Genomic DNA, 26,388 nt, shown 5'->3' with positions numbered 1-26,388 from the left:
ATTTATTCCATCTCCCTTATTTGCATATTACCCAGAGGAGCGTGCGTGGCCATTTGAGTCTCCTCACTTATTTATAGTTTATAGTTTATAGTATATAGTTGCTCTCCCTAAGGAGAAAAGAGTTCTCCTTCAAACACATTATGAATTTGTGATAAAATGTTCCACTTTTGTCTCATCTGTCTCCATTACATTTTCCTAGAAGCATTGTGAAATATTTAGGTGGTCTTGAGTAAACTTGAGACCAGCCATAATGTTTTCTTTTTAGCCAGCAGCATCTTCCTTCCAGGAGCACCATTCTTGTTCAGTGTTTTTTTTTTCTACTAGTGGATATATCAACAGAGGGTTTTGCAGTGTCTCCTGTAGGTCTCTTGCCGTTCTCATTTTGTTCTCGCTCACCCTGTTTTAGGACTCACTGTGTTCTTAGAGTGATCCCCACCTACTCCTAGAGAAAGTAGCAACAGTCCTGAATTTTCTCTATTTGAAGATAATCCGTGGGTTGCTGTACACGCAGGTCTTCAGCAATGCTTTGGTAGCCTTTTCCAGATGAATGCATATCTAGAACACACCTTCTGAGCTTTTCTGAAAGTTGTTTTTATAGAGGCAAAGATCACATTATTCCTAAGAACAGATGAGTCAGTAACCAGGCTTTGTGTGCCTTTATTTAATGGGACAAGCACATTCTACCAATTAGCTCTTGGAGAAGTCGTTAATGCGGAGGCTTACTTACTTTTTCTGTCTGCACTGTGGAGGATTACTTGGTGTACTCAATAAAAGACATGAACAATCCAAAGCAGAAATAAACCCTGATCGCTTGTAATAGAAAAACCTTCATGAAAAGACAATATCTGGATGCTAACAGATATATGAATATTGTCATACAAAATATATGGTTATGTACTTGCACCACTGCATACATTGTTAACCCTGCATGGAATATGATAGACTAGTTGTTCGTATTATTTATAGTACCAGTGTTTCTGGTGCCGCAATGCACCACTTATAATATTTAGTGAATGACATCACTCACTAAAAAGGACCTATGACGACTGTTTGAGTTAGTCAAAATATTGAAGGACCTGTGATGATGTCACTGTCATGTGATCAGGGGCGGAGCTCAGAGCTCCAGCTGCCCGGTGAGGTGACATTGTGGTTGGAATAAAGGACTGGTGATTATGTCACTGTCATGTGATGAGGGGTGGAGCATGTAACTCACTCACAGACAAGTGGTCGTAAGTACTTTGATTCCCTTTCAGATTACACAGATAGTACATTATAATCTCACTATTACTTATTCCAAATGACAACCCCAGCTCTGCTCGAAGCTGTAAATTGCAATATAACAGCGAACGTATAAATCTGGCTGCTATGTGCTGGCGGAACCATCATGTAAGCCCCAATTCACTGATGCGATTTTCATAGCAAGCAGTATGGCAGTTTCCACTTACCTCAGCCACACACACCCGGGTCAGCTTCTTCTTCAATCTTTTCACTTTCTTCATAGCGCTCTTAGTAGGGAGGACAGGCACACTCATCATGGGAGTTTTAATAGTTGAGTTCGCAGTCATTAGAATTTCTCTCAGCCTGAAAAAGTAAAAAATCTACTTAAAAAAAACAAACAAAAAAAACACATGGATGTCCTAGGAAGGCAAAATCTGCCCAAGGACCTCCGCCATGAGCCAGAGTTGCTAACAGGCAGTAGCTCTGATGCACGCGGTCTGTTGCACAATCAGATGTAATACTATATCTTCTGAGTTTTGTTGATCCCACTAAGCTTTTTGCTCAGGACACCCAAGTAAGAAACAAATGTAATATTTATTTCCATATGTTAAGACTTAGTGGGGCTCCTTTTGTCCGAATGATATTGGATAGTCTCTTTCTACTAACATCTAATACACTTCAGTTGACATTTCCCTCCATTTATCCTGCAAATGTCTGATGAGTTCTCTAAAACAAGTTGGATGCCGTTCTTATTTCCTGACCAGACGCTCAAGTTTGTTCTGAAGATGTCCAATAGGATTCAAGTCAGGACTCTATGCAGGCCGGTCCAAATTGTAGAACACGCATATTTTCAAACCCACGTAAAGCAGCATTGGACTTGTGATAAGGCACGTTGTCTTGTTGGAAGTATGGCTGACCGGTCGCAGAATATTGCCACATTGTCTAGAATGTCAGGGTAAACCTCCAAGTTTATGATTCTTGCCTCTACAACTAATGGATCGAGACCACACCATGTAATTCAACCCCAGACCATAACGGAACCTTCACTGTACTTAACTGTTGGCCCAACACATTCAGGCAAGAGACGTTCCCCAGGCGCCCTCCACACCCAGGTACGGACATCTGATTTAGAGTAGCATAATTTGTTAATCCAGAGACTGTTCTTCCATCGCTTAAATGCCCAACGATAGTGCTCCTTGCACCATTGTAGACAGACCAATGCATCTTTTTTTGAGACCAGACCTTTGCTAGATGGATGGAGGGAAATACCACCTGAAGAGTATGAGACATTAGTAGAAAGTATGCCAGAGTATCTAATGTCATTAGGGCCAAAGGAGCCTCAATAAGTACTAACAAATGGAAAAAAAATACTGCTTTTGATTCTTGCCCAGATGTACAATTACTTTTGGTAGGGTAGTGTATGTCCTATAGATGAAATTATAGAACAAGGAGATTCACGGGAGCATCAAGCCACTTACCTGGGAATACCTAAAGTGACGTTCATCTCTCCTCTGCCGGCAAAGTGGAAGGTGTTCAGTGTCATCTGAGTGGAGGGTTCTCCGATGCTCTGAGCTGCAAGAAGGCCCACTGCGTCCCCCGGCTCACATAGGGCTCTCTGCCACTTCAGCTTCAGCAAAGTCTTTAAACTGTATCGAAAAGAAATAATTCCAGTGATCTGTACTGTAATATGCAGAGCAACCACTGGGCCCTCCAGCCAAATAGGCTACATTCCAGGGTTTATTTTACCATATAGTCCTTGGCCGATTCAGTGTCCCTATTGTCTCCCCATGTAAACGAGGGACGTGCTGCCAGCAGTAATGCAACAGTATGATGGATGGACAATCGTATGAATGATAGTCTGTCTCCTATGTAGTCTGAAATGGCCTATGTGAAATCCAGGTAAAGGAATGCCAGTCTCGCTAATCGGCACTCGTTACACTGCTCAAATAGCCTGCCCCGGCGCTTCTGTTTTCTTCACTGTGGATGTGTGCAGAAGACCCTGACGGGTAAGCAGTGTCCTCAGCCGTGGGCAGGGTCGGATTCTGCTGCAGGCTCCTGCATGCGGAATCCGATCTCCCCGTGGACATGAGGCCTTAACTATGAGGGAGCTACAAGGGTGTTCGTATAAAAAGTCAAACCTGCACCAATTCTATGGCCGCACACCAGAAGTACATGTTGCTGTTGATTACCTATCAGATGGCACCTTAGACTGTTTGTAGTTCTGCGCCTCCTGCTGCCGAGTGTACTGATCCACTTGGCCTTCAAAGACTTCAGACACCGATCCAAAATAAAGATCTGGACGAAGGACGGAAAGGCAAGGGTCAGGCAGGCGAGACCCTCGTTTTAAGTACTTCTTCTGCACCTTTCTGTCCAGGCTGTGCCAATTATTGATCAGCTGGGAAGAAAAAGCAAGTCACATTAACCAGCAGTACAACAAAGTCTTCAATACCTCTAAAGAAGGCCTCGTTCAAACGGTCATATTTGCCATTCGTATATTTCACTGATGGGCTGTAAAAGGGGCCCATTCGTGAATTCTATGAAACTATTCCCATGGACGAGTTTTCACAAGGACTGATGGTGGGGAAATCACTGAAACAAATTAACCCTTTCCAATCCACTGTCTGACGTCTAAAGACATTCTGATTGAAGGCTGTACAGCTTCGATGTCGGAAGACATCCGGCAGGGTATTCTTACTGTATATAACTGGCCGCTCTGTTGTCGGGGGGCCTCTCCAGCATGTCCCATATCGCAATACTGGCTCTAGCCAGCAGATGGTGCCATTGTATAATGACAGAGAGAGAAAACCCCCTAGGAAACCCTGAATTCAAAATAGGATTGCAAAGGGTTAAACCAAACAGACAGCGATACAAAATTGCAGCATTACAAATGCTTGTGCGAGAAGCCCTATTTGAAATCAACGGAGGCGTTCTACCAGAGGACCTGTCTGATCAGACACGGCTGCTGTTGTAGTAATGACTTACATTTCCCATGGTACAATTTGGGGCATCTTTCCCTATTATGGCAATAAATTATATCTCCTACAGGCTAACACTGCCCAACTCTAGAGAATCACCCGACTGAAGAGAGGAATGGTAATGCCCAGTTGTCAATTTAGTCTTACTTTTCCAGGAGGAACACAAGAATGGCACAAAAATTCCTCAACGTTTTTTTTTTTTTTATATATAGGTCCATTAAGTATTCACAATAACGGATATGCCAGGAGAGACGACTGTTCCTCTTTAAATATATTTTGGTGCCATTAAAGCCATGCCAAATCAGGCGGTGGTATTAAAATCACATGACTCAAGAGTTTTATGGAGAAACTCCAACTCTACCAAGGCCTTTTTGATCTTCAGTATCTTATTTCCCTCATATCATAAGGACCCAGGAAGCTGCTTGGAAACAGTGCCACACTTGCCCACAGGTTGTGTGTGGGACTGCACCTTAGCCTTATTCACTTCAATGGAGCTGAGCTGTAATACCAGACAACTCAAGGAGATAGACATGTTTTTTTTTTACCTCATACAATTCCTTAAAAATTAAAGAGGTTTTTCCATCACTTCAAATTGCTTCACCCCCCCCTTGTCCTTCCTGATGGAGAAGCAGTTATACGTCATGGTAGAAGCCCTTTACCATTTATTGTATAGGCTCTCACGCAGTCCTAGACTATAGGGGGCACTCATACATTGCAGGCAATTATTTCTCACCAGAACCACGGCCTGCTGCCTTCCGTTGTCAATATATTGCTCCTCGCACTGCGCCTTAGCAGCGGCCATCTTCTTTTGGGAGTACAACAGGAAAGGCCCGTTTCTCTGGAAGGGAGGATGCTTGGCTCTCCACTTTAGGATAGAATTATTGTAGAGATTCGCTTGTACAGAATCCATTTTACATAGGACTTCATCCAAGTGTTTCAACCGTTTGATCACCTATGGAAGGAAGATATATGATAAGAGGAAAGAGATGGTGTGTAACCATGCAAGTACTGAGAATTGTCACCGAGATGAATCACATTATGGAAGTGTCAGATGCCAAGAACAGCTTGTGTTCCCGAAAAGAATAAAAAAAAAAAAAAAAAAAAGTTATGTCCACTTTTGACCACTATTTTGCATCCACAACAAAATAGCGATGGCAGAGTCCCTTTGTAAATACTTACCACTTACCCTGTTCTGATCCTGAGTTACATCCTGTATTATACTCCAGAGCTGCATTCACTATTCTGCTGGTGGAGTCACTGTGTACATACATTGCTTATCCTGTACTGATCCTGAGTTATATCCTGTATTATACTCCAGAGCTGCACTCACTATTCTGCTGGTGGGGTCACTGTGTACATATATTACTTATCCTGTACTGCTCCCGAGTTACATCCTGTATTATACTCCAGAGCTGCACTAGCAACAGCAGCTAGCCTGCATCTTGATGGTTTCCAACTAGCGACAGCTCTTTTCTGCATCTTGAATCTTGCCCATTGAGCATTACTGTAGCTAGTGTCTCCTCATACAGTAATGCAGCGGTTATCTGCTTCATTTTACAACTTGTGCACTGTATGTAGTCCTTGATCAGCCGATCGAGGGTGCATACTGTTGCACAACATGTGTGCTTGTCGCACATTTGGAAGCCCAAATCCTGGATCTAAATGAGCGACTGGCAACACTGAGATGCACTGACAACATGGAAAGGAGTTTGCTGAGCAGACACTCGCTGGGGTAGAGGCGGGGGCAGATGGTAGTCCGGAAGAGCGGGCAGCTAGAGGGGTGACAGAAGAAGGGGTAGAGGGAAGAGAACCAGGGAGGCTAGTCCTGAACTGGCACAACCCAACAAGTTTGCAAAGTTGGCAGATGAGGGGGGATGTCATTACAGAGCCAGCACCGCTGCAGCACGACATGCCAGGGGGATAACTGCTTCAGGGAGCGCAGGGCAGACTAAACAGGGCCTAGTGGTGGGGGATGCAATTATAAGGGGGACGAATAGGGCAATCTGCCATAAAGACCGGGATCGTCGAACGGTGTGTTGTCTTCCTGGCGCTGGAGTTAGACACATCGCGGATCGGATTGACAGATTACTGGGAGGGGCTAGAGAGGATCCAGCGGTCATGGTGCACATTGGCACCAATGAACAAATTAGAGGTCAATGGAGGGCCCTCAAAAACGTTTTTCAGGGACCTAGGATCTAAGCTTAGGGAGAGGACCTCCAAGGTAGTGTTCTCGGAAATACTACCTGCACTACAAGCCACATTAGAAAGGCAGCAGGATCTTAGGGAGGTAAACCAGTGGCTCCGGAGTTGGTGTAAGGAGGAGGGATTCAGGTTCCTGGAGAACTGGGCTGACTTTGCTGTCGGCTACAGGCTCTACCGTAGATATGGGCTGCATCTCAATGGGGAGGGTGAAGCTATGCTGGGGGAGAAGATGGCTAGAAGTTTGGAAGAGTGTTTAAACTAGGGACGGGGGGGGGGGGGGGGGGGGGGGGGTGAGTAGACCGTGTCACGCAGAGGGTGGGGGTTAGTGCAGTTAGAACTCACAGAATAGCTAATAGTACCATTAGTAGCAAAGTGAATATAAAAAAACAACCACCGTATAAGATTGTATGGCAATGAATGCAAGAAGTCTGATCGGTAAAGTGGGTGATCTTGAAGCGAGAATGTCTGATGAAAATTACGATAAGTAGGAAAAAACGGAAACATGGCTTGATGATAAGTGCGATTGGGCGGAGAATTTACAGGGTTACAATCTCTTCAGAAGAGACCGAAGGAACCAGAAAGGAGGAGTATGTCTGTATGTTAAATTGTACTTAATGCCGAAGCTACGGGAAGATATAGGTGCAGGAGTTGAACACGTCGAATCTCTGTGGGTAGAAATCTTGGGGATAAAAAAAAAAAAAAATCCTGATAGAGGGTTTCTATAGGCCACCAAAAGCAACAGAAGAAACTGAAGTCTTATTGTTAAGGCAAATAGAAGCTGTGTCAAACTGCAATGAAGAAATTACGGGGGACTTTAATTATCCAAACATAATGTGGGAAGACAAAAACCTGCAAATCTCAAAAGGGTGATAAGTTCTTGAGAACAATTCAAGATAACTACCTCACTCAACTTGTACGGGAGCCAACTAGAGGAAGGGCCACTCTGGACTTCGTACTAACAAACCAGACAGAATCACGGGGGTGCAAGTGCAGGGACACTTGGGAAATAGTGACCACAATATTATTAATTTCCAGCTGTCATTTAACAAGACGCCTTAGCAGGGAGCGACAAAAAAAACTAAACTTTAGTAAAGCAAAATTTGATCCTTTCAAAAGCGCCATTGGTAAAATTAATTGCGATAATGTCCTCAAATAACAGTACATACGACAAATGAGAGAAGTTTAAAAACATCCTAATGACCTCATGTGAGCAGTTCATACCCTTTAAAAATAAAAGGACTACAAGTAGAAGGAAACCAATGTGGCTCAACAAGACTAAGGGGGGCAATAAACGAAAAAAAGAAAGCGTTTAAACTACTAAAACAAGAAGGCAGCGAAGCAGCGCTAAAAATCATACAGGGAAAAAAAACAAATCCTGTAAGGCTGGGTTCACAGAGAGCAGATTTGCCGCGGTTTTGCCGTTGCATATCCGCACTGCGGCGAAACCGCTGCGTTTGCAGTGCAATGCAGCACAAATGAGATTTGCCAAAAAGCTGTTCTCACAGTGCGGATTTTTTCCGCACAGCCGCAGTGCAGAAATGCAACTGCGTCGCGGTTTTAAAACATGCAGCATGTTCATTCTTTGGTCTTTTCCGCTGCGCTTTTTTTGTCCAGAGACCTCTATGGACGCAGCCAAAACCGCACCAAATACGTGACAAAAAGTAAAAAAGCGCTGCGGAAAAAAACGCGTGCGGATTTTTCTGCACGAAAATTCGCAGCAAAATCCGCAAGCCCAAATTAACCTTTGAAGCGGTTTTGCCGCAGAAGCAGTTCTTCTGCGTCAAAACCGCAACGGAAAAAACGCGACAAATCAGCCCTGTGTGAACCCAGCCTAAAGAAAAGATAAAAATTGCTAAGGAGGAGGCAGGAAGACTGATTGCCAAAGAGAGCAAAAGTAACCCTAAACTATTCTTCAATAATATAAACAGTAAAAGGATTTGTACTGAAAGCAGTGCAAATAATGCAGGAAAAACCATACGGAAGGCAGATCTATTAAATAGCTTTTTTTTCTAGTGTATTCACGAATGAAAATTAAATGCCACACGAGATGCAGGGGAATAAAATGAATTCCCACTGAATTCATGCTTAACACAGGTTCTAGGTTGGACCTGGGAGAGTATAGTTAGGGGGAGGTTAAAACAGGCTGAACTAGATGGACATTGCTACTATGTATTTTGATCATTCAGAAACACTGGTGATGTCCCCCCCACTTGTCTTAACAGCTTAAGCTCCTTATGGATCAGTCAATTATTCCAAAGGTTACGGCCAAAGGCTTCAGGCATGGATCACACAGACGAGAGCAAACATCATAAACCCCAGTTATAAAGAGGATTTTTTTAAGCCTGTTGTGTCCGCTCCTTCCCCATATCCCTGGAGACTATATGCCCCATTAGTACCTTACATTCCCCTTTATCATTCAAATGTCAATAGCGACCGAAAAATCCACTGTAGGCACCCGCTCACAGATATCCTGTTCTGAATCGGTTTGCAGGTTCAGTATGTGTATGTGCACCTCTGGAGTACCACTTGCGCTTGGGGTACCACTTTACTGCTCCATTCGGGAACAAGGAAAGAGGAATCCCCATGGCCGGACTGCTCTGCCCCTGGACGGAAATGAAGAGCGCCAGACAGAACACACCGACTATAATATTCTGATATTTAGAGCCGGACCCATGACGGAACCTCCGACCGCAAATTCCAACTAAGATGTGTAACCAGCCTAACTTGGTGCTTATACACAGTCAACACAATGTTTTTCCCCTCCAATAAAGTGATAATTTAGTAGAGACCCCCCCCCCCCCCCCATCTAGTAGAGCCTTGGCTCTCCTTTGTTGTTCAGAACCGCAGCAATTCATCATGACCCATCCACATATAGTGGAACAGAGGTGTGCAGAAAAAAACATTCCCTGCATAATCGCTCCACTCAACCAGCCTGAATTGTTGACGCCTCACAGGTAGGGTTCATCCATTTATGCTGCTTGTGCCAAATTCTGACCTCCCATTAGCACGGTTCAACAGAAATCTGGATTCATCTCACCAGATGTTTTTCAGCTGCTCAGAGATTTCATTTTCACGTTCTTTTGCCAACTAGTATCTGGCCTATGCCTGGTGGGTCGTATTTACACAGCCGATAATTGCACCTGAGATTCTCGGTCGTGACTGGCATCCCACTGTACATGTACACACCAGACCGCTTGGTGCAACACTAGCGGTATAACATGGACATACCTCATAATTCTCTTCAATGAACGGAAACTGCTTTGGCTGCAGAAACTGCGTCTTGGGTACATCCAGTCCATCTTCACCATACAGGAACTGCACCACGCTACCATCGCTGTCACGCACGGTGAGGTCATACTGAACCACCAGCCCTTCAAGATGCTTAATGACACACCTGTTTAAAAAAAAATAATAATCATCATCTCAAAAGTGTTCTGGAGGGAGATGAGAATTCTTTCTGCCCATTGCCTCGGATACCATCTCATTGAGGAGACTACCGAAGAGACAGGAGCCTACGATAGGAAGGCTCAGACTTAGGCTTCATGTCCATGGGCACGCACGGTTTCCCCGTGCAGAATCATGCAGCGGATTCCACCTGGCCTGCAGACATGAGGCCAAAAAATACAATATACTTACCTGTCTGGGCGCTGCGGGGCTCTCCTCTGTGCAGGCTGGATCTGCTTTCTTCTGCACGGCGGATGTGCTCGGCCCGCCGGCAGCATGCAGTTTTGTTTTTTTTTAAAGAAAAACTCCTGCTTTCCTGCTGCACGGATGCAGTGACAGCTACGTCTCTACCACGGATCCGGACAGCTTTCATTGGCTCCAATGGAAGCCGCAGGAGCCGTCTGTGCGGAAAAAAACACACACAAAAATGGAGCATGCTGCGGTTGTTTTCCCGTGCGTTCCGCATGCCAAGGAGAACGTGACATCCGCAGGTATTTAATTACCTGCGGGTGGTCAATGATTCCCTATGGGTGCAAATCGCACGCGCGGAAGATCTGTGCGGTTTTTAAAATTCCATTTTTGTCGTGGACAAGAGGCCTTAGAAGTGGCATTGGCCAACCAGGACAATCAGATGTTCTGGAGGGACCCCCGAGAGAATATCTCGGTGCAGCTGTCTGGCCCATTCTGAGAAGGCCATACTGACCCCAGGAGAACTTGAGATATAATCTACTCAGACCTGCTGCTTCAAAAGAGAATTTAGCCAAGGACTCAAGCTTCTTATCAAGTTGGTCCTGAAGAGATGAGGCAACGGCCACGTAGAGCACTGTCAGGTGAGAAGCTGGTGTGTTGTACCAACAGGCAAGTACGGCGGAGTTTCTGTTATGGTCTGGGTATGTTATAAGTGGCATGGTCTTGGTCTGTTGGTTGTAGTGACACAAACCATGAATACAGAGGTGTACGCGGACATGCTAGACAATGTGCTGCTGACAATGTGGCAATACTCTGGGAATGGTCAGCCATACTTCCAACAAGACAACACACAAATACAATGCTGTTTTAAGTTAGTTTGAGCATATGGATGTCCCATGATTGGACTGGCTGCACATTTTTTGTGGACGAACTGAAATATTGGATGAGGAAATAAGAACAGCGCCCATCTACTGTGAGAGAGGGGGGGGGGGGGGGGGGGGGGAAGAAAAAAAAAAAAAAAAAAAAAAAAAAAAAAAAAAAAAAAAATCGCCAGATGTTTGCAGGATGAATGAAGGGAGATACCAGCTGAAGTGTGCTACGGGGAGTATCTGTCATTAGGGCCAAAGAAACCCCACTAAATATATACAAATGTAAATAACTCCTACTTTTGATTCTTGCTCAGGTGCCAATTACTTTTGGTAGGACAGTGCTTCTCTGATCCAAGGTTTTAATGCCAATTCCAACAACAAAGTAGAGAACAGAGCTTGTAGTGGCTGAATATTTGGATCTCATCATAACTAACTAAACTGGGTATTTGCCTTGTAAAAGCTCATAATTGAGACCTAAGATCTCTGCAAGAGTGGCCACCTGAAAATATGGACCATTATGTCACCACAAGAAGCTTGCTCATATACAGCAGCCCACTAACCTCTGGAGATAACCGGAACGACTTGTCTTCACAGCCGTATCCACCAGGCCTTCTCTCCCAGCCATACAGTGAAAGTAGAACTCCTAAAGTAGAGCAAAAATACAAGCAACGTCTCAAAGCAGGTTTGGGAAATGTGTTAACGGGAAAGTGGGCTGTTTGTTTATCACAATCCACTCTTCCTACTCTGATTCAGTCTCATATTGAAATGAAAATGGCAAAAAACAGGAAGACAAAAAGTGCTATGTGCCCAGTCACTGGCTGGGAAGCAGCTTGCTGCAGAAGAAAGCTTCCACCCCCAATCATCTGGAAATATACTCATAAAGCTCTGGCCATTTAATGAACTCCATCCTCTCCGGTGGCCCACACATCATTGGAAGAGGGGTTTAGGAGACTTCCAGAAACAGCGCTACTCTTAAGTTGGCAGTATCTGGTACTGAAGCTCCTCCCCATTCAAGAAACATTGCAATACCAGACACAGCCCAAGGACAACAGCTGAGCCGTTTCTGGAAAAAAAGTCAATGCCTCTTAGTAAAGCCATACAAACCCTTTCTGCAAGTCTCAGACTTCGGTTACTTGTAAGTTTCCTTTAAAAGTTTGCACATAAATCTTAAGTAGCCGTCATAATGCTACTTATGATGGGATAAAACCCGCTCTCAATAATTCATTAACAAAAGGTCACCATGGGATTTAATGTGTACAGGAAAGATCGCCAATATATAATTAAAATGGAAAGTCCAGAGCTTCCTACTAAACCACACAATTAAATGATCCGTCTATCTGAATGTCAGCGGTGTAAACCACAATAGGAGTTTGCTCCTCTTACACGGCGCAGTAACACCACGCAGCCCACGCTTGTTTAACCTCTTCCATAGGGCTTATTTTGAAACTAAGGACACAACATTCTTTGTGATTTTCATCTCTACTTTTTAAAAACCAACACACTTTATTTTTATGTCAACATATCCTTATGAGGGCCTGTGCTTTGTGTGGCTAGCTGTAGTTTTTATTTGGATCATTTTGGAGTTATGCAATTTTTTTTTAAAAACTTCTTTAGGGCAGGATGAAGAAAAAAAAAAAAAAGAGCATAAATTCTCCCATAGTCTTTTTTTTTTTTTTTTTTAAAAACCTATGCATGGTGTTCACCAGGGGAGCAATTATGACAATACCAAAATTATAAAAAATAATTATATATATATATTTTTATTTTTTTTTCTTTCTTCTTCCCATTATGCACAATAAAACACCCTTTTTGGATATTATATATAAAATATATATTCCGCTCAGCATAAAAAAAAGGCTAGTCCCCGATAACAGGGACAGCATGCTGTGTCAACAAAAGCAATGTATTTAGAGAACAGACCACACTCTGTTCTCTAAATACATGCAAATGAAGCTAGTTAGCTACTAATAGGCTGATTAGCCCATTAGTACCTATGCAAAATGAGCACTCAAAACTGTCAGTTTCTGCCAAATTTTGAGTGATCATCTTTGCGTGTAAATGGACCTTTAGTTTCAGACATAAATAACTAACCACCAGCCTTTTTCCTCAGGTGGTCATGTGATCTCAGTTCTGAGCAGCTCAGATTTACTTGGGAGTTTGAGATTGTCACTAGAAAATGAATCTATGTCTCTGTGATGCTGTTACATGGGTCTAACACTGAGACTGCCTGCAGAGGGACACAATCTCCTGTGACAATTCTTAATGAATGCACAGCTCCTGTCACACAGTTCTAATAAAGGAGATCACAGCTCATCCTCCTGATCATATGCTTATGGTTCGTAGGTTATTTAGGGGAATATAGAAGGTAATAATAAAAACTGTCCCTCTCCAGCAGGCAGAATGGCATAACCCTAGCTAATGTGCTAATTCACCATGGGATAGATGTTAAACAAAATAACAAAAACCTCAGCTCTAAGATGGTGCCTCACAAGCATCAGACAGGGGGCTGCATTTCATGAAAGTGACTTCAATACACTGAGGAGACCTCTAAAGTGTGACCGGCGGAGTGGGCAGGCATGGGGGGGAAAAAAAAAAAAAAAAGTGTTTTCAGTGGATTGGCCTTAAAAGATATGGAGATGCCGAACATGTAATTTTTATTTTAATTTTTTTAATGTCCTGGGTCGGGGACTTGAATCTGCGATCTCATGATCACTAAGATAATACACGGCAGAACTTCTGTACTATACGTGGCAGGCCAAATCTTCTGCGCAGAAGACCTGTGCGGCGCGAGCACACCGGAGCGGCCCCTTCAGCACGAGCGCGTCTAATCCAGGGAGAAGGCGGCTTTGTTCGGCGCCATGGAGACGGGGACGCCAGCACCGGAGGGGGTAAGTGTATAACTTCTGTATGGCCAATATTTAATGCACGATGTATATTACAAAGTGCATTAATATGGCCATACAGAAGTGCTTAACCCCCACTTGCTATCGCGGGACAACCCCTTTAAGGTCTTCTAATGACACGTATGAGAAATATGGGGTAACCTGGATAAAGGGTTTGGATAAGGTGGAGAGGTTTAGTGCGCCTGGAATAGGTTGGAGTCTACGTCAACCCACATTGCGTCATTCACGATGAGCTACAAACTGAACACAAGGCACTGAGGTATATCTAAATCACATACTGGAGGTTTGATGCCAGTGAGAAAACGGCCAGTCACAAAGCCACCAGATCGAGGTGCAAATTCGTATGGCTGGAAACAAGGCAGGGATTTCCCAGAAGGCATCAGTGGTGGCCGCCGACCTTCCAACTCAATCTGACCCAAAAGACAAGAGATCTGCGAAATAAAAAAAATGTAATTAGATCAACATGGCAGTTGTATAAAGCTACCTATCTCAAAACCACCCGCCACGGCCTGGGGTTATAGAAGGGTTGTCTCAAGAAGAAAACCCCATGTCCAAATGCACTAACAGGCATTCATGTCAGTGCTGGGGTGGATACAGAGGGCCCCTGTGCAAACAATGTCCCTGCCCCCGAAAATAATATACACAGACTAAGATAACACAGGAACAGACTTAAGTCAGTGGCTCAGCTCTGGTATACTACTAAATAATACAGTCAGATACCAGTACTATACCGTGATAGGGATTTAAATGCCTTACGGGATTTAAATGCCGTTGTCAGAATTGACAGCGGCATTTAAAGGGTTAATAGCCCGCCGGTGTCAGCTGTATGAAGAGAGGTCACCCCGTGATCTCTGTTCATACATACCCAGAAGCTACATGATGCGAATGTACGTCATATAGCAGGAAGGGGTTAATGACAGTGACTGCGGTGGCGCTGAAACCCAGCATGGTTGGATTTCTGCTGACACAGCAGAACCCCGTTCACCATCGTGAGTTACAATGTAGCAGTGAGACTTCACAATCTTACGTCACGCAGCCACAAGTTACTATAGCTGTGGCTATACGTAGGAGCACCTTGGAGAAGACAGCAGAGATGCCCCAAGAGGTGATCGGTACCTGCATGGTGTTCACAGTTGATCCTTTAGCTCCAGACTGGACCATCAGCTGCAAATTATTTTCTGGGAAACGTCTGTGGAGACCGAGCGGCATACAGACCTAGAAGGCACAAACCCGGAAGGAGCTCAGGACGTGAACCCAAATGCACTCCTAGGAGGACACAAACCCTTCCCCAACTTGTGCTCACCTGATTGATTTCATTGTTGAACTGATTAACTTCCTCCTTGTACTTCAAGTCTACCATGTTGTAGTCCCTCTCGTCCTTGTTTAGATGAGCGTCCTCCCATTTATCCCGGACCTCCTCATCAGACGTCAGCGGTGAGAGGTTGAGAGCTGCCCGCACAGCCTAGAAGTGGGAAATCAACTCATCAGCAGCCATACAAGTCCTTGCTCCAATATACAGGATTTGCAAGATACAACTAGGTAGTGTCACCACTTGGTTTGCCCTGACCTTGTGCAGATCCTTGTGTGACCTGTGGGATTTGCAAGACGGGCACTCCTATCAAGATGGCACAATTCCTAACGCCGACCTACCAATTGTATGGGCACCGATTTATTGAGCCTCAGATATCTTATATGTATAGTAACAGAGGTACACACTTTCCAAAGAAAAAAAAAAAAAGGAGAAGAGTTGTCATTTTTGCTGCAAAACTCAGCATGCAGTTCCATCTCAGGCAGATATACAAATGATTGGAGTTGTGGTGTGATTAGATGAACGGTCTTGTCGCCCGTGACCCTAAAAGTGGTTTCCCCCATGGCCTATAAAAGGCTCTCGGAGGCTACTTGTGTGTAGGAGGGACCTTTTTTCTCCCCACTTGTTGACCACTTTTTACATCAATGTAGCTGCATGAGACCTTGAAATTTGCAGGGCGAGTTCCAGTTTTTATAGGGACCAATTTCAGGTACATATAAGGTCTAGGGGAGGGGGGGGGGGGAAGCAATTTCACCCCTATTTTTTAGGGGGAGGGGTTATTTTAAGGCGGTCACCATATGGTATAAATGTTAACCTTCTTCTAAGGGTTACTATAACACCACTATAATAAATGTATATCTTTTACTACTTTTGTCCAACATAACCACTTTTTTTGAGCAGTTAAACTGTTTCACCCTATTCCAGGACCAGGGCGTTTTTATTTTCCCATTGTCAGAGCAGTTTGAGGGCTTGTTTTTTTTACAGGATGATTTGTAATTTATTGCTGCCATTTTAAGTTTATATAACCTTTTGATTGGTTTTTATTCCTGTTTTGGGGAAGAGATGACCAGAAAAAAAAAATGGTTATTAATATGGAATTTACCCTGTTTCATAAATGACATTGTATAGGATGGAAAATTATGGATGTGGCGATATCAATTTTGTGTAGTCCCCCCCCCCCAATCAACATTTAAAGCCTCACATAAGGGGAGGGGGAGTGAGAAAAAAAACCTTACAATTATTTTTTTGTTAAAAAAAAAAAAATGTTGATAGGGCAGTTAGCAAGGACTGCAGCAGCTGTGGAGCTAAACAGCATAGAGGAGCAAGTGTTCATTTTTCTAGGACATAAAAAGATCCGCTTCCCTCATATGTGACAATCCGAGAGCAAACATGTTCTGCAATTGATAATAGGGGTAAAAACAAACAAAACTCTGTTACTCCTCCCTTGGGACAGGAAGACAGAAGGGAAAATTACAGTTCCTTCTCTGCTGCCAAGACAATACCAAACTCTTGTTGGGGACACTAAAGGCCCATTTACACATAATTATCACTCAAAATTCGTTTAAACGACCAAAAATGAGCAATAGTCGTTACATGTAAATGCTGCCATCGTGCACTTTTTGTTTGAACGGGGATTTTAAGGTGACCCTAAAATCCATCATTCAGCTAGTGAGAGATAAAGTATCTCTCAACAGACTGCACGCTGTTATTTCCACAGGACCCGGCAGATAACATTGTATTCAGCCAGCAGCTGCAAAGAGAATAATACAGCAGGTAATTAAACACACGCTGAGCTTTGCAAACAGCTCCTGGAGGCGTTTTACATGCAAATGAAGATGATAAAGTGTTAATGGCAATCGACACTTTATGCAAAAATACTGCAAAATCTTTCAGTCGTTTGAAAGTTGTCTTTGCGTGCAAAAGGGCCTTCAGATTGCTCAGCTTTGATACAATACGCCAACAAGGTTTCCATAGACACAGGCCTAGAAAGCTTCCTGTACCGAGAAACGGACTCTGGAATCCTACTTTGTTGTAATTTTAGGAGATCAATGAGAAGATCAATAAGGCATTTACATAGATTGTGTGTCAGGAGGAGCGCAGCGACAGCTGGGTCACCGCTGATAACATATTGATGGAAGCGAGCAGTGACACAATGGGTTTACTTTCCCAATAGATCTGTCCAGGGGAGGATTATAGATTAATGACTGCCAAACACATACAGAATGGAATGTCAATAGCAATAATGTTAGACATGGGGTGCGTGGGTGGAGGAACGCTCCTCTGCGGCCATCCGGTTATGTATTGTTTGGTCACACAAAGATAGAGAAAATGAGCCTGAACATGTAGGTGTGTGCGATTTTATACATCTAGTCATGTCAACAACAATGCTGCCCTATGCAGAACACATGGCACCGCAGATGGCGGTCACCGACAACTTTCAGCTACATCTTTCCTCCAGAGATAGTCACCCCCTCCTACAGCTTCACTGCCCAACGCAAATGTATTCCTAATACTAGAAGAGGGACATCGATTTCTGCTATTAGATGGGGTTAATGCTGTAAGCACCAAGGGCCAGAGACTTTTACATGACTGATGGTAGTTCACATTCTTACTGGCTCATGGGAAGCTGAACATCATCATTGCAAACTGCCTGCACAATCTGAATAATAGTTTGTTTGCTCATCGTTCACCAGTTTCTGTAGGCATGAAAACGGACCGATGATCAGCGGGTATGAACAGGCAGTTCTTCATCAACTAATGACTTCCTGTTGACTGTGAATGGAGGTGGGTTGGCCAGAACAATCTCTGGCCCGCTCTGCCTGCATTCTCTGAGCGACCCTTGCCCTTGTGTAAAAGCACCGAAGCGATTATCACTGGGGCAGCGGCTGTCCCGTGTACTGGGAGGGAAAAACCCCTAATGACATGCAAGAACAATTTCACATATGTTCAGTAGCGGTGTGATCCCAAGCCTTACACGTCAGCCGTTTCCTAGGTGCATCCATTTATGGAAAAGCTAAGTGACAAACATGGCCGCCATTACAGGATACACTGGAGATCTCATCCAGCTTTCTCAGAATGCCCGATTTGTCTAGCTATGCGGTTATCTCTTTACTTGCAATACTAGACATGCTTGTGATACACAATTGCAGGAAAACTGGGCAGCATAACCTCGATTAGCTGAAATAGCAGCAAAATCCATAGATGGGTCTAAGAGGGAACTAGACCTCTTTTTAGAGCGCTACGACATTACAGGATATGGGCATTAAATAACCAGCGGGGCTGTTGCTCTGAGGATCTTCCAACCGTTGGACTTTGAGTCAGGGAGGAACTTTTCAAATGTTGATCCAGGGATTATTCCGACGGCCATTATGGAGTCGGGAAGGAATTTTTCCCCCCCAAAATGAGGTAAATTGCCTTCTGCTTATTGAGAGTTTTTTGCCTTTCTCTGGATCAACAAAGGGGAGTGGCAACAGGAAGAACATTTGTCTTTTTTTCTGCCTAGCATACTATGTTACTACTATATTGGTTGGTACCCTGTTGATTGGACATGGATGGCATATTATAGCCCCATGCCACCAACAATCATCCTGAGACAAGCTAAAAGGAACCCATAATCACTTCTGAGCAAGTTACGACGCCCATAGGACGGGTCCGGAAGAGCTTTGTATACTTCCTCCGCCGTCACGGTGTGTGGACAATGCAGTGCACTCCTCTTTGCAGGCCGTTCTCTATGGGTCGACAGACACAGCCTGCAGAGATAAGTCCGCACAGTGACTTCTATGGGCGACAGTGAAGAAATGAGGAAAAGGGAATCGAGCAATTAAGCAGAGCACATTCCCCGACTCCTTACAACGTGTCCTATTAGTAGCATAACTCGAGAAGTTTATAGGGGGATGGCAGGATCCCCTTAAATATTCAGCAGCGATATTACAACATACCTTTCCACCACAATGTGAAGACTCTTCCACAATCCTCTGCCTGGCCCGATCAGCATAAGGTCGAACCAGAATGTCCTCCACCCCTGGAAGACAGCAGTTATCATACATGTCAGTAATGGACATTTGGAGAAAAAGGAAAGGTCATTGTAAACTCTGCAGACTTACCCAGAGTAAAGCCCCGGTAGAGCTGCAGGTAGGCTGTGAAGAGCCGGGCTAGGCAGGTAAGAAACTTCCCGCTCATCTCGCCGCCATAGAGCTCGTAGCAGCAGTGGACGAGGCCAAAGGAGGAGCTGCCGTAGTGAGCCTTATCTAGGACCCCGCAGAGCAGCTCTCCATCTCTTATGATGACCTGGAAGATTAGAAGTAAACAAACTAACAATGAGCAGCCCAGGGCAGGAAATAAAGGCAAGCATATTTGTCCATATTTATGGCAGGGCTTCACACAATTCAGGGGTCCTGCAGCTGTGAGATGCGGTACCACCTCTTAAAACGAACTATGTAGTTGAAACTATTGATCGCGTATCTTCAGGATAGGTCATCAATAGTAGATTGCTGAGGGTTTGCCGCCTGGGACCAAAGCTGATAAGCGATTTGACCGGCTGGTGTGCTCGTGCACTGAGCAGATTTCTGTAGGAAGTAGATGGCTCCGTTTTTACTGTAGTGACCAGACTTGGTATTGCAGGCATTGAAGTGAATGGGAACTTTGTAATACCAAATCTGGCCACTGCAGTAAGAATGGAATCAGCTGCTTCCTGCAGAAATCATCTCAGTGCACAACCACAACGGCCCAGAAAAAGAACTGATCAGGGGGCTTCCTGGCAGCAGACCCCTGCAGATCAACTCTTGTAGACCTATCCCGAGGAAAGGCCATCACTCATACAACAAGACAACTCTTATAATTAGGTCAAACTAAAACCACTAAACTAGAAGTGCTGTTCAAGAAAATGCCCATTAAAACCAACGCAATAGGAGTAAAGCAAAGTAACTTCATGGATCCTTTTAGATAGGCAGAGGAAAGTACAGACAAATCAATTACTGACCTGCGACTCACACATGGTGTCCGAGACAAACCCAGGGATGTGCCGAGAGGTTTCCTTCACCCATGCTTTCCCAGCAATCTTTGCTTTTCCGGTCAGGTTAAGTGGTATGTAGTGATCCGGGATTACGTTGATTAGTAACGTAGAGACCACCTATGATAAAGTAAGGAATAATGGGCATTACAAGCTGTGCGAAGAGAAGGAAGCTGTACAAGATAGGAAAGATGGTTGACTTCTTCCAAAAACAGCACCACACTTCTCCATAGTCCGGATTACAGGATTGCAGCCAATTTTGCACAACCCCTTTTACCAGGTCTAGATTTATCAAGTAGTCATCAAATACAAAAGCCCTAATGGAGGAAAATGCCAAACCTGAAAAACACTTCCTCCCGAATATGCTATACCCTAATCTGTATGTGAAACTTATCACCTTTGATACCCCTGCTTTATGTAGAGAATGAATGTGTAGCCTCCATGTACATGGCGTTCATTTAATCTTATGTGCACGGCCAGCAATGACAACACTGTGTATGACACTCCATCTAGTGGACATATAGTGTAACAGCTACTTGCAGTAAGCTGTCAGTGCCTGTGCAAGGAAGGAGGGGAAGGCACTGCTAGTTTTCAACCTTCTAAGAGCAGGACTGATACAAATTAAAATTTTTGCAGCCTTCATCTTTCTTATTCACACAGCTGTATATTCCGTCTATGGACGGTCCGTATATTTCACGGACAGCACGCAGAAATGTTATAGCCTATGAGACTATGCACATGTGCGAGTTTTCACATGGTCTGTGTGAAAGAAAAGAAAAGAAAAAAAAAAAAAAAAAAATCACAGCATGTCCTAATGTCCTATTCTGACCCGTATCACGGACAAGAGCAGGACATACAGGGTCCATTGTCCCCACATATCGGACAGCACACGACAGGGATAGTCATGTGCTATCCAATGCAACTCACATACGGCCTATTCACTTCAATGGAGTTGAACCGCAATACCCAACAACCTACAGGCAGGTGTGGTGCTGTTTCTGGAAGAAAGCAGCCATGTTTTTTCTAATCTGGATAATGCCTTTAAAATACACTTCCCATCCAGTCGAAGCTTAAAGGGGTTTCCCAGGACTAATACTGATGACCTATCCGTAGAATAGGTAATCAATACCTAACCGGAGGGAGTCCATTGCTCGGGATCCCCACTGATCAGCCGTTTGAAACAACCACTGTACTCAGGCGATCACTGCGGACTCTTCTCAGACCAATGACGCCATGATCATTAGCTACATGGCCTGGGATTGAGTGGATAGGTGCCAAGGCTATGAAATGTACAGCGCTGTGCCTGGTAGCACCGAGGTCTCGAAGGAGCAGAACCCCCTGATCAGATATTGATGATCTACCCTATGGATAAGTCATCAATATTAGAGACCTGGAAAACCTGTTCATCATCCATTTAGCTTATATCTTTGGCTGAAGCTAGAATACCACTTCGAATGGAAACCAAAAATGTCACCTGTTTTCCGCTCCACAGTTTGCACGGTTTCATAATTGCAGGCGGAAGGGTTTTAACCCGACCCTTCTTCTCTGTCAGACCCCTATATACCAGCTCCATATACTGATCTCTGGTGAAGAAGCAACCGCGGATGGTCATGCTGGCTCCGGACACCATGTGATCTTGGATGAGGCCGGCTAAGGGTGTGCCATCCTGACGGAGAAATACAACAATTATAGGCGCACACATCAGTAAGCTCTTCATTACACATCACACTGAGAAACGGTTAATGGGAGCTCCACACAAAATCAGCTGCTGCTCTTTAAAATAAAGGGGTCGTCCCACCGATAAATATTACACATATTTTACAGGTCATGAAAAGCAAATATTTGCCATTTACATGCGATTAAAAAAAAGTTCCAGTGAAAAGTTATGTCCTTTAGTTATATAACACAGCGCCACCTGGTGTTCACTGTACAGCAATGTGCAGGTCCAGCTATTGAGTTGCTGTTGGGCACACATGCTGGCATTCTCTCCACTGAACAAGCAAGTGCTATTTAATTTTCACTATGCTAGACTCCATGGTACAGTTATCGAACTAGATTTATGGCTGCCAGAGGGGTAAGGAGCCCGATTAGGGAACTTACTGGGGACTATATTAAGAGCTGGTGAAAGAGATAGGAGCTGGACTGATGGCGACACGGAGCAGGGAAAGTGAAAGCATATACAGTGTATGCAAGGAGTGTTGCATACACAAAAAAAAAAACAAAAAAAACAAAAAAAAAAAAAAACAGAAACATGCTCCAGAAGCCCACACCGTGGTTGTTTAATGTAGCAGTTAAAGGGGCTGTCCGAGTTATCGGTGGCAGTAGAGCGGGGGGGGGGGGGGGGTCGGTCATTGGTGGAAGTTGGGCGTGGGTGGTGGAAGGATGTCAAAAACCAAAACCAAAAGCACACCTTTGCGAGTACAGAATTTTCCACTAGTTCCAGTGAATCTTCAACTTTTATCAAGTCGTCCTTAGATCCAAAATGCTGCTCCAATCATCTCTTAAGATATCCTTATAGCGGTCTACTAAGTGGTTTCTGAGCACGGAATGGAAAACTAATACTACAAACGCTGAATGGCCACTTTATAAGAGACATCAACCCTTTCACAATTGGAGCTTCCTTGTATGGAAATTAGACCTGTTTCAGTGTAAATCCATATTAGATGGGATAATCCTGTAATCCGAGTGGCATCCAACGAGCACTGGTCATCAGTGTTAACACTAGCTGGGGCCACGATTTCACTATCAACCCTGTAGGGTACTCTCATGCAGTGGTGTGGGGTGTATACCGAGAATGGTGCGATTAAGGGAAAGCATCCAGCTAAAGGGGATCTTGTGGCTGTAAATGGCTCGTGGCCACAAAGGGGTCAAAGGAGAATGTCAAGAATGGAGGAACAAGTGCTGCAAAGTCAAGCAAACTGCATCCAAATACAATGCTGGTGTCTGAATGCACAACTCATCATTCTTTAGCACGGACGGGCTATAACAGCAATGATCAGTTGCAGCACCATAATGTCTAAGAGAAGCAGAAAAGGGGACTCCAGCGGGCACAAAAATTAGATGACTGAGCAGCAGAAAAACCTCCCCTGGTCAGATGAATCCAGATTTCTGTTGTGCCATATGGACGGCAAGGTCAGAATTTGGCGCAAGCAGCATGAATTGATGACCCCTTCCTGTCAGCTGGTCAGAAAATGTTACCAAAAATTAGATAGAGGTACTGGCAAGAAGCTTCCCGTCCGCAGGGGCCGGTATTCCTGCAGAAAAATTTTATCACCTAGTGGAATTTATGCCATTATGAATTGCTGCGGTTCTGAAGGCCACAGCAGGTCCGACGCTCTACTAGATGGGGGTCTCTAGTAAAGTATCTGATCAGTGTAGATCTAAAAAGTTACCCACCATCGACTGAAAAACCCGGGCAATAATAAACTAAGCAATGCAGAATGTCTGAAGATGGCCCATTAATCCTCTGAAATCCAAGCATTTCCCATCCTTACCTTGGGCACCAAATACTGCTCATCGGTACACGCTATGGTGTAGGCCTCGGCCCGACCAAGTTCATTCTGCGGAAAATGAGCGTTCATTTCATCCCCATCAAAGTCAGCGTTATAAGCTTTGCAATTGGCATAGTGGAGCCTCAGCACTTTCTCTCCAGGAAGGATGCGGGCCTTGTGAGCTTGGATGGACGGTCTGTGCAGCGTGGGCTGTCGGTTGAGCAGCATGATATCACCATTCTTAATGTGACGATAAACCTGAGATGCAGAGAAACATAAAAAAAAATAAATAATAATATGAAGCGCTGACATAGCATATGCATTGAACCACAGCTGAAAGGTCCTCACAAAGTCACTTACCACTTTTGCAGCAAACTTTTGTGAACCAGTGGATGGAGTGAGCAGCTGCTTGGCAATGGCTTCACGCTGGGCAAGCTCAGAAGTCAATATCGTGTGATACCCATCTTCACCAACCACCATGGAGGCTCCGGGATGGATACTGGGGCCATTTAGAACAGCTTGCCGCAACTCCTGTACATTCCACGGTGTGACCGGCTGCGGGTAGGTCAACTTGGTGGCAAATACCTAGAAAACGACAGAGCACAGGTATGAATGCATCAGTGACCCCCAATGAGGGGCGATGTCTTGTTGGAGGGATTGTGTCCACTTGTGCAGCTCCAAATGGGATTATAGATGCCCTAAGGGAAAGAAGTTGGCCAAGCGCTTACTAAAGTCCATCTTCTGTACCTTCAGATACCTACCATAGGGATGCCAATCTCATTAGTATTGATGTACATGTCTGGGCAAATAACAGAGCGAGCTGCGTAGTCCACACGCTTCCCCATCATGTGTTTCCGAAAGAGGCCTTCTTTCTTCTCCAATAACTGTAATAGAAGCAGGTCGTTCATACTGTGCAGAGATCACGCTTCTACGTAGAGTTAATCTACAAAGCTGGCAGTAAATAGGCAGAAATACATGGCACCTATCACTGCCAAAAAAGTCAAAACCTAAAAACACAGCTTTTATTACAATTACTTAACAACTCCAAGTGGTGAAATACACAGAAATAATGTATTCCAAAAGAGGACCAGCCCTAAGAAAACCACCCGATCACCAACCCACCCACCCGGAAAGGAAGCCAAATATGCATCACCTGATACGTTACAGGGCAGGCTCAATCACCATATCCCCTAGTACAGTGTTCCCCCAACTCCAGTCCTCAGGGATCGACAACAGGTCATGTTTTCAGGATTTCCTCTGAATTGCACAGGTGATGTAATTATTGTTGATGCCTCTGACATTGCCACAGGTGTTCTTACCATAGGATATCCTGAAAACATGACCTGTTGGTGGTCCCTGAGGCCTGGAGTTGGGGACCCCTGTCCTAGTAGCATGCAGAAAGCCAGATTGGGGGAGGAGTCACTGCAGACAACATAACATTTAGCTCCCTCATACTGCAATCTGGCTTTCTGCATTCTACTAGGGGACATGGTGATTGAGCTGCCCAGCAGTGTAACAGGTAATGCATATTTGGCTTCCTTTTCTGCGAGTTATGTCTTTGTACATTTTTTCTCCCACCACACCAATCGACCAACCAACCGGTTAGTGGATTACGTTTCGACCAGATGGAGCACATATACTAATAGCCGTCATAGTAATCAATAGAACACCTAATAATGGGGCTGCCCTTCTCAGGGGTACAAGTCCTGAGAAGGACGATCCCATACTGGAAACTAATAAGGCACCCACCTGCCATGACAACTCAAAAGCACCTCAAAATCTCATGGTGGAGGGTCATTCCAGACCACTCAACGCCGATTGGGGCATGTAGATGCCACTGTCAAAATTGACAGTGGCATTTGAAGGGTTAACAGCTGCAATGAGAATTCATGCTGATTGCAGCCGATGCGGCCAGATGCCAGCTGTTAAAAACAGCCTATGCCAGCCATGTATGGGGCAGGAATGGCTCCTGATCCCCACTTTGTACACACCCCTAGAAAACAGGATGCATATATACACACACATCCTGGGGTGAAGCGGTTAAAGGGTCCCCAGAGTGCTGCACACCCCCAATAGGTGGAGAGCAAATCCTAGGAGGTGTTATAAAAGTCTGGATGTCCGTTATCACTGTAGTCATTCCTATAAAGGCATGACTTTAGGCAAACTGATCAGACATAGATGGCATATCAACTACCGCAGAAGACAGGATTTAAAGGGGTATGCCAACTTAGGAGCCCCCTTTAGAAGGAACATGTCACCAGAAACATGGTTTTAAATCCCCCGCCATAGAGTAATGGAGCATGACACAGACAGGCCATACATGGTGATACCCAAAATACATTTAGCATTACCAAAAATTCTTATTTTGTTGTTTGCCCTTTAAGGTTTAGCTTGGGTATACCCCTTTAAAAGATACAGTGAATCAGGACAAGAAAACGCCCATTATGATCCTACCAGTAGTGATAGGGCAATGCGCACATACCTGGCGAACACCGGGGAACTTGTCAGTCATCATTTTGTCCAGATCGCTATCAAACACAATGTTTATGTGACACTGCAGGCGAACCCAAGTGCTGTACAGTTTATCTGTGAGGCTCTCACCGGGCAGCAGCGTTAAGAAGGATCGATCAAAGGGTTCCATGGGCTTGGCGTCGTCCTGAAAACACAAAACAGGAATAAACAGTCGTTGCTTCCGTCACCTTGTTCTAGATGCTACCCAACCGCTGTGCAGAGCTGCGAACCAACTGCTGCTTCCAGAAACCCCTTCTGCTGGTGTGATC

The 26,388-nt window shown here is 44.5% G+C and overlaps 2 protein-coding genes across 2 annotated transcripts in view; one reads left to right on the top strand and one right to left on the bottom strand.

Moving 5' to 3' along the window:
* Nucleotides 1-26,388, top strand: part of MRPL35 (mitochondrial ribosomal protein L35) — a 49,699-nt gene that overhangs the window by 2,166 nt on the left and 21,145 nt on the right. The gene's annotated exons all lie outside the window — the stretch shown is intronic.
* The window catches only part of POLR1A (RNA polymerase I subunit A), a 70,175-nt gene that overhangs the window by 29,967 nt on the left and 13,820 nt on the right, over nt 1-26,388 (bottom strand). The window contains exons 10-26 of the mRNA XM_066572989.1: nt 26,091-26,264; nt 24,370-24,492; nt 23,969-24,193; nt 23,612-23,866; nt 21,592-21,783; nt 20,088-20,237; nt 19,213-19,396; nt 19,048-19,130; nt 15,104-15,262; nt 14,917-15,015; nt 14,079-14,231; nt 11,458-11,540; nt 9,624-9,789; nt 4,927-5,145; nt 3,408-3,613; nt 2,697-2,864; nt 1,446-1,581 (exon numbers count right to left, since the gene is read on the bottom strand). Of these exons, the coding sequence (XP_066429086.1) occupies nt 1,446-1,581; nt 2,697-2,864; nt 3,408-3,613; nt 4,927-5,145; nt 9,624-9,789; nt 11,458-11,540; nt 14,079-14,231; nt 14,917-15,015; nt 15,104-15,262; nt 19,048-19,130; nt 19,213-19,396; nt 20,088-20,237; nt 21,592-21,783; nt 23,612-23,866; nt 23,969-24,193; nt 24,370-24,492; nt 26,091-26,264 (2,775 nt within the window). The remainder of the gene's footprint in view (nt 1-1,445; nt 1,582-2,696; nt 2,865-3,407; nt 3,614-4,926; nt 5,146-9,623; nt 9,790-11,457; nt 11,541-14,078; nt 14,232-14,916; nt 15,016-15,103; nt 15,263-19,047; nt 19,131-19,212; nt 19,397-20,087; nt 20,238-21,591; nt 21,784-23,611; nt 23,867-23,968; nt 24,194-24,369; nt 24,493-26,090; nt 26,265-26,388) is intronic.

The sequence above is a fragment of the Eleutherodactylus coqui genome, chromosome 7, assembly GCF_035609145.1.
Source record: "Eleutherodactylus coqui strain aEleCoq1 chromosome 7, aEleCoq1.hap1, whole genome shotgun sequence".
Taxonomy (NCBI): domain Eukaryota; kingdom Metazoa; phylum Chordata; class Amphibia; order Anura; family Eleutherodactylidae; genus Eleutherodactylus; species Eleutherodactylus coqui.
The sequence above is the reverse complement of the archived record's forward strand: the minus strand, read 5'-3'. Positions and strand labels throughout refer to the sequence as shown.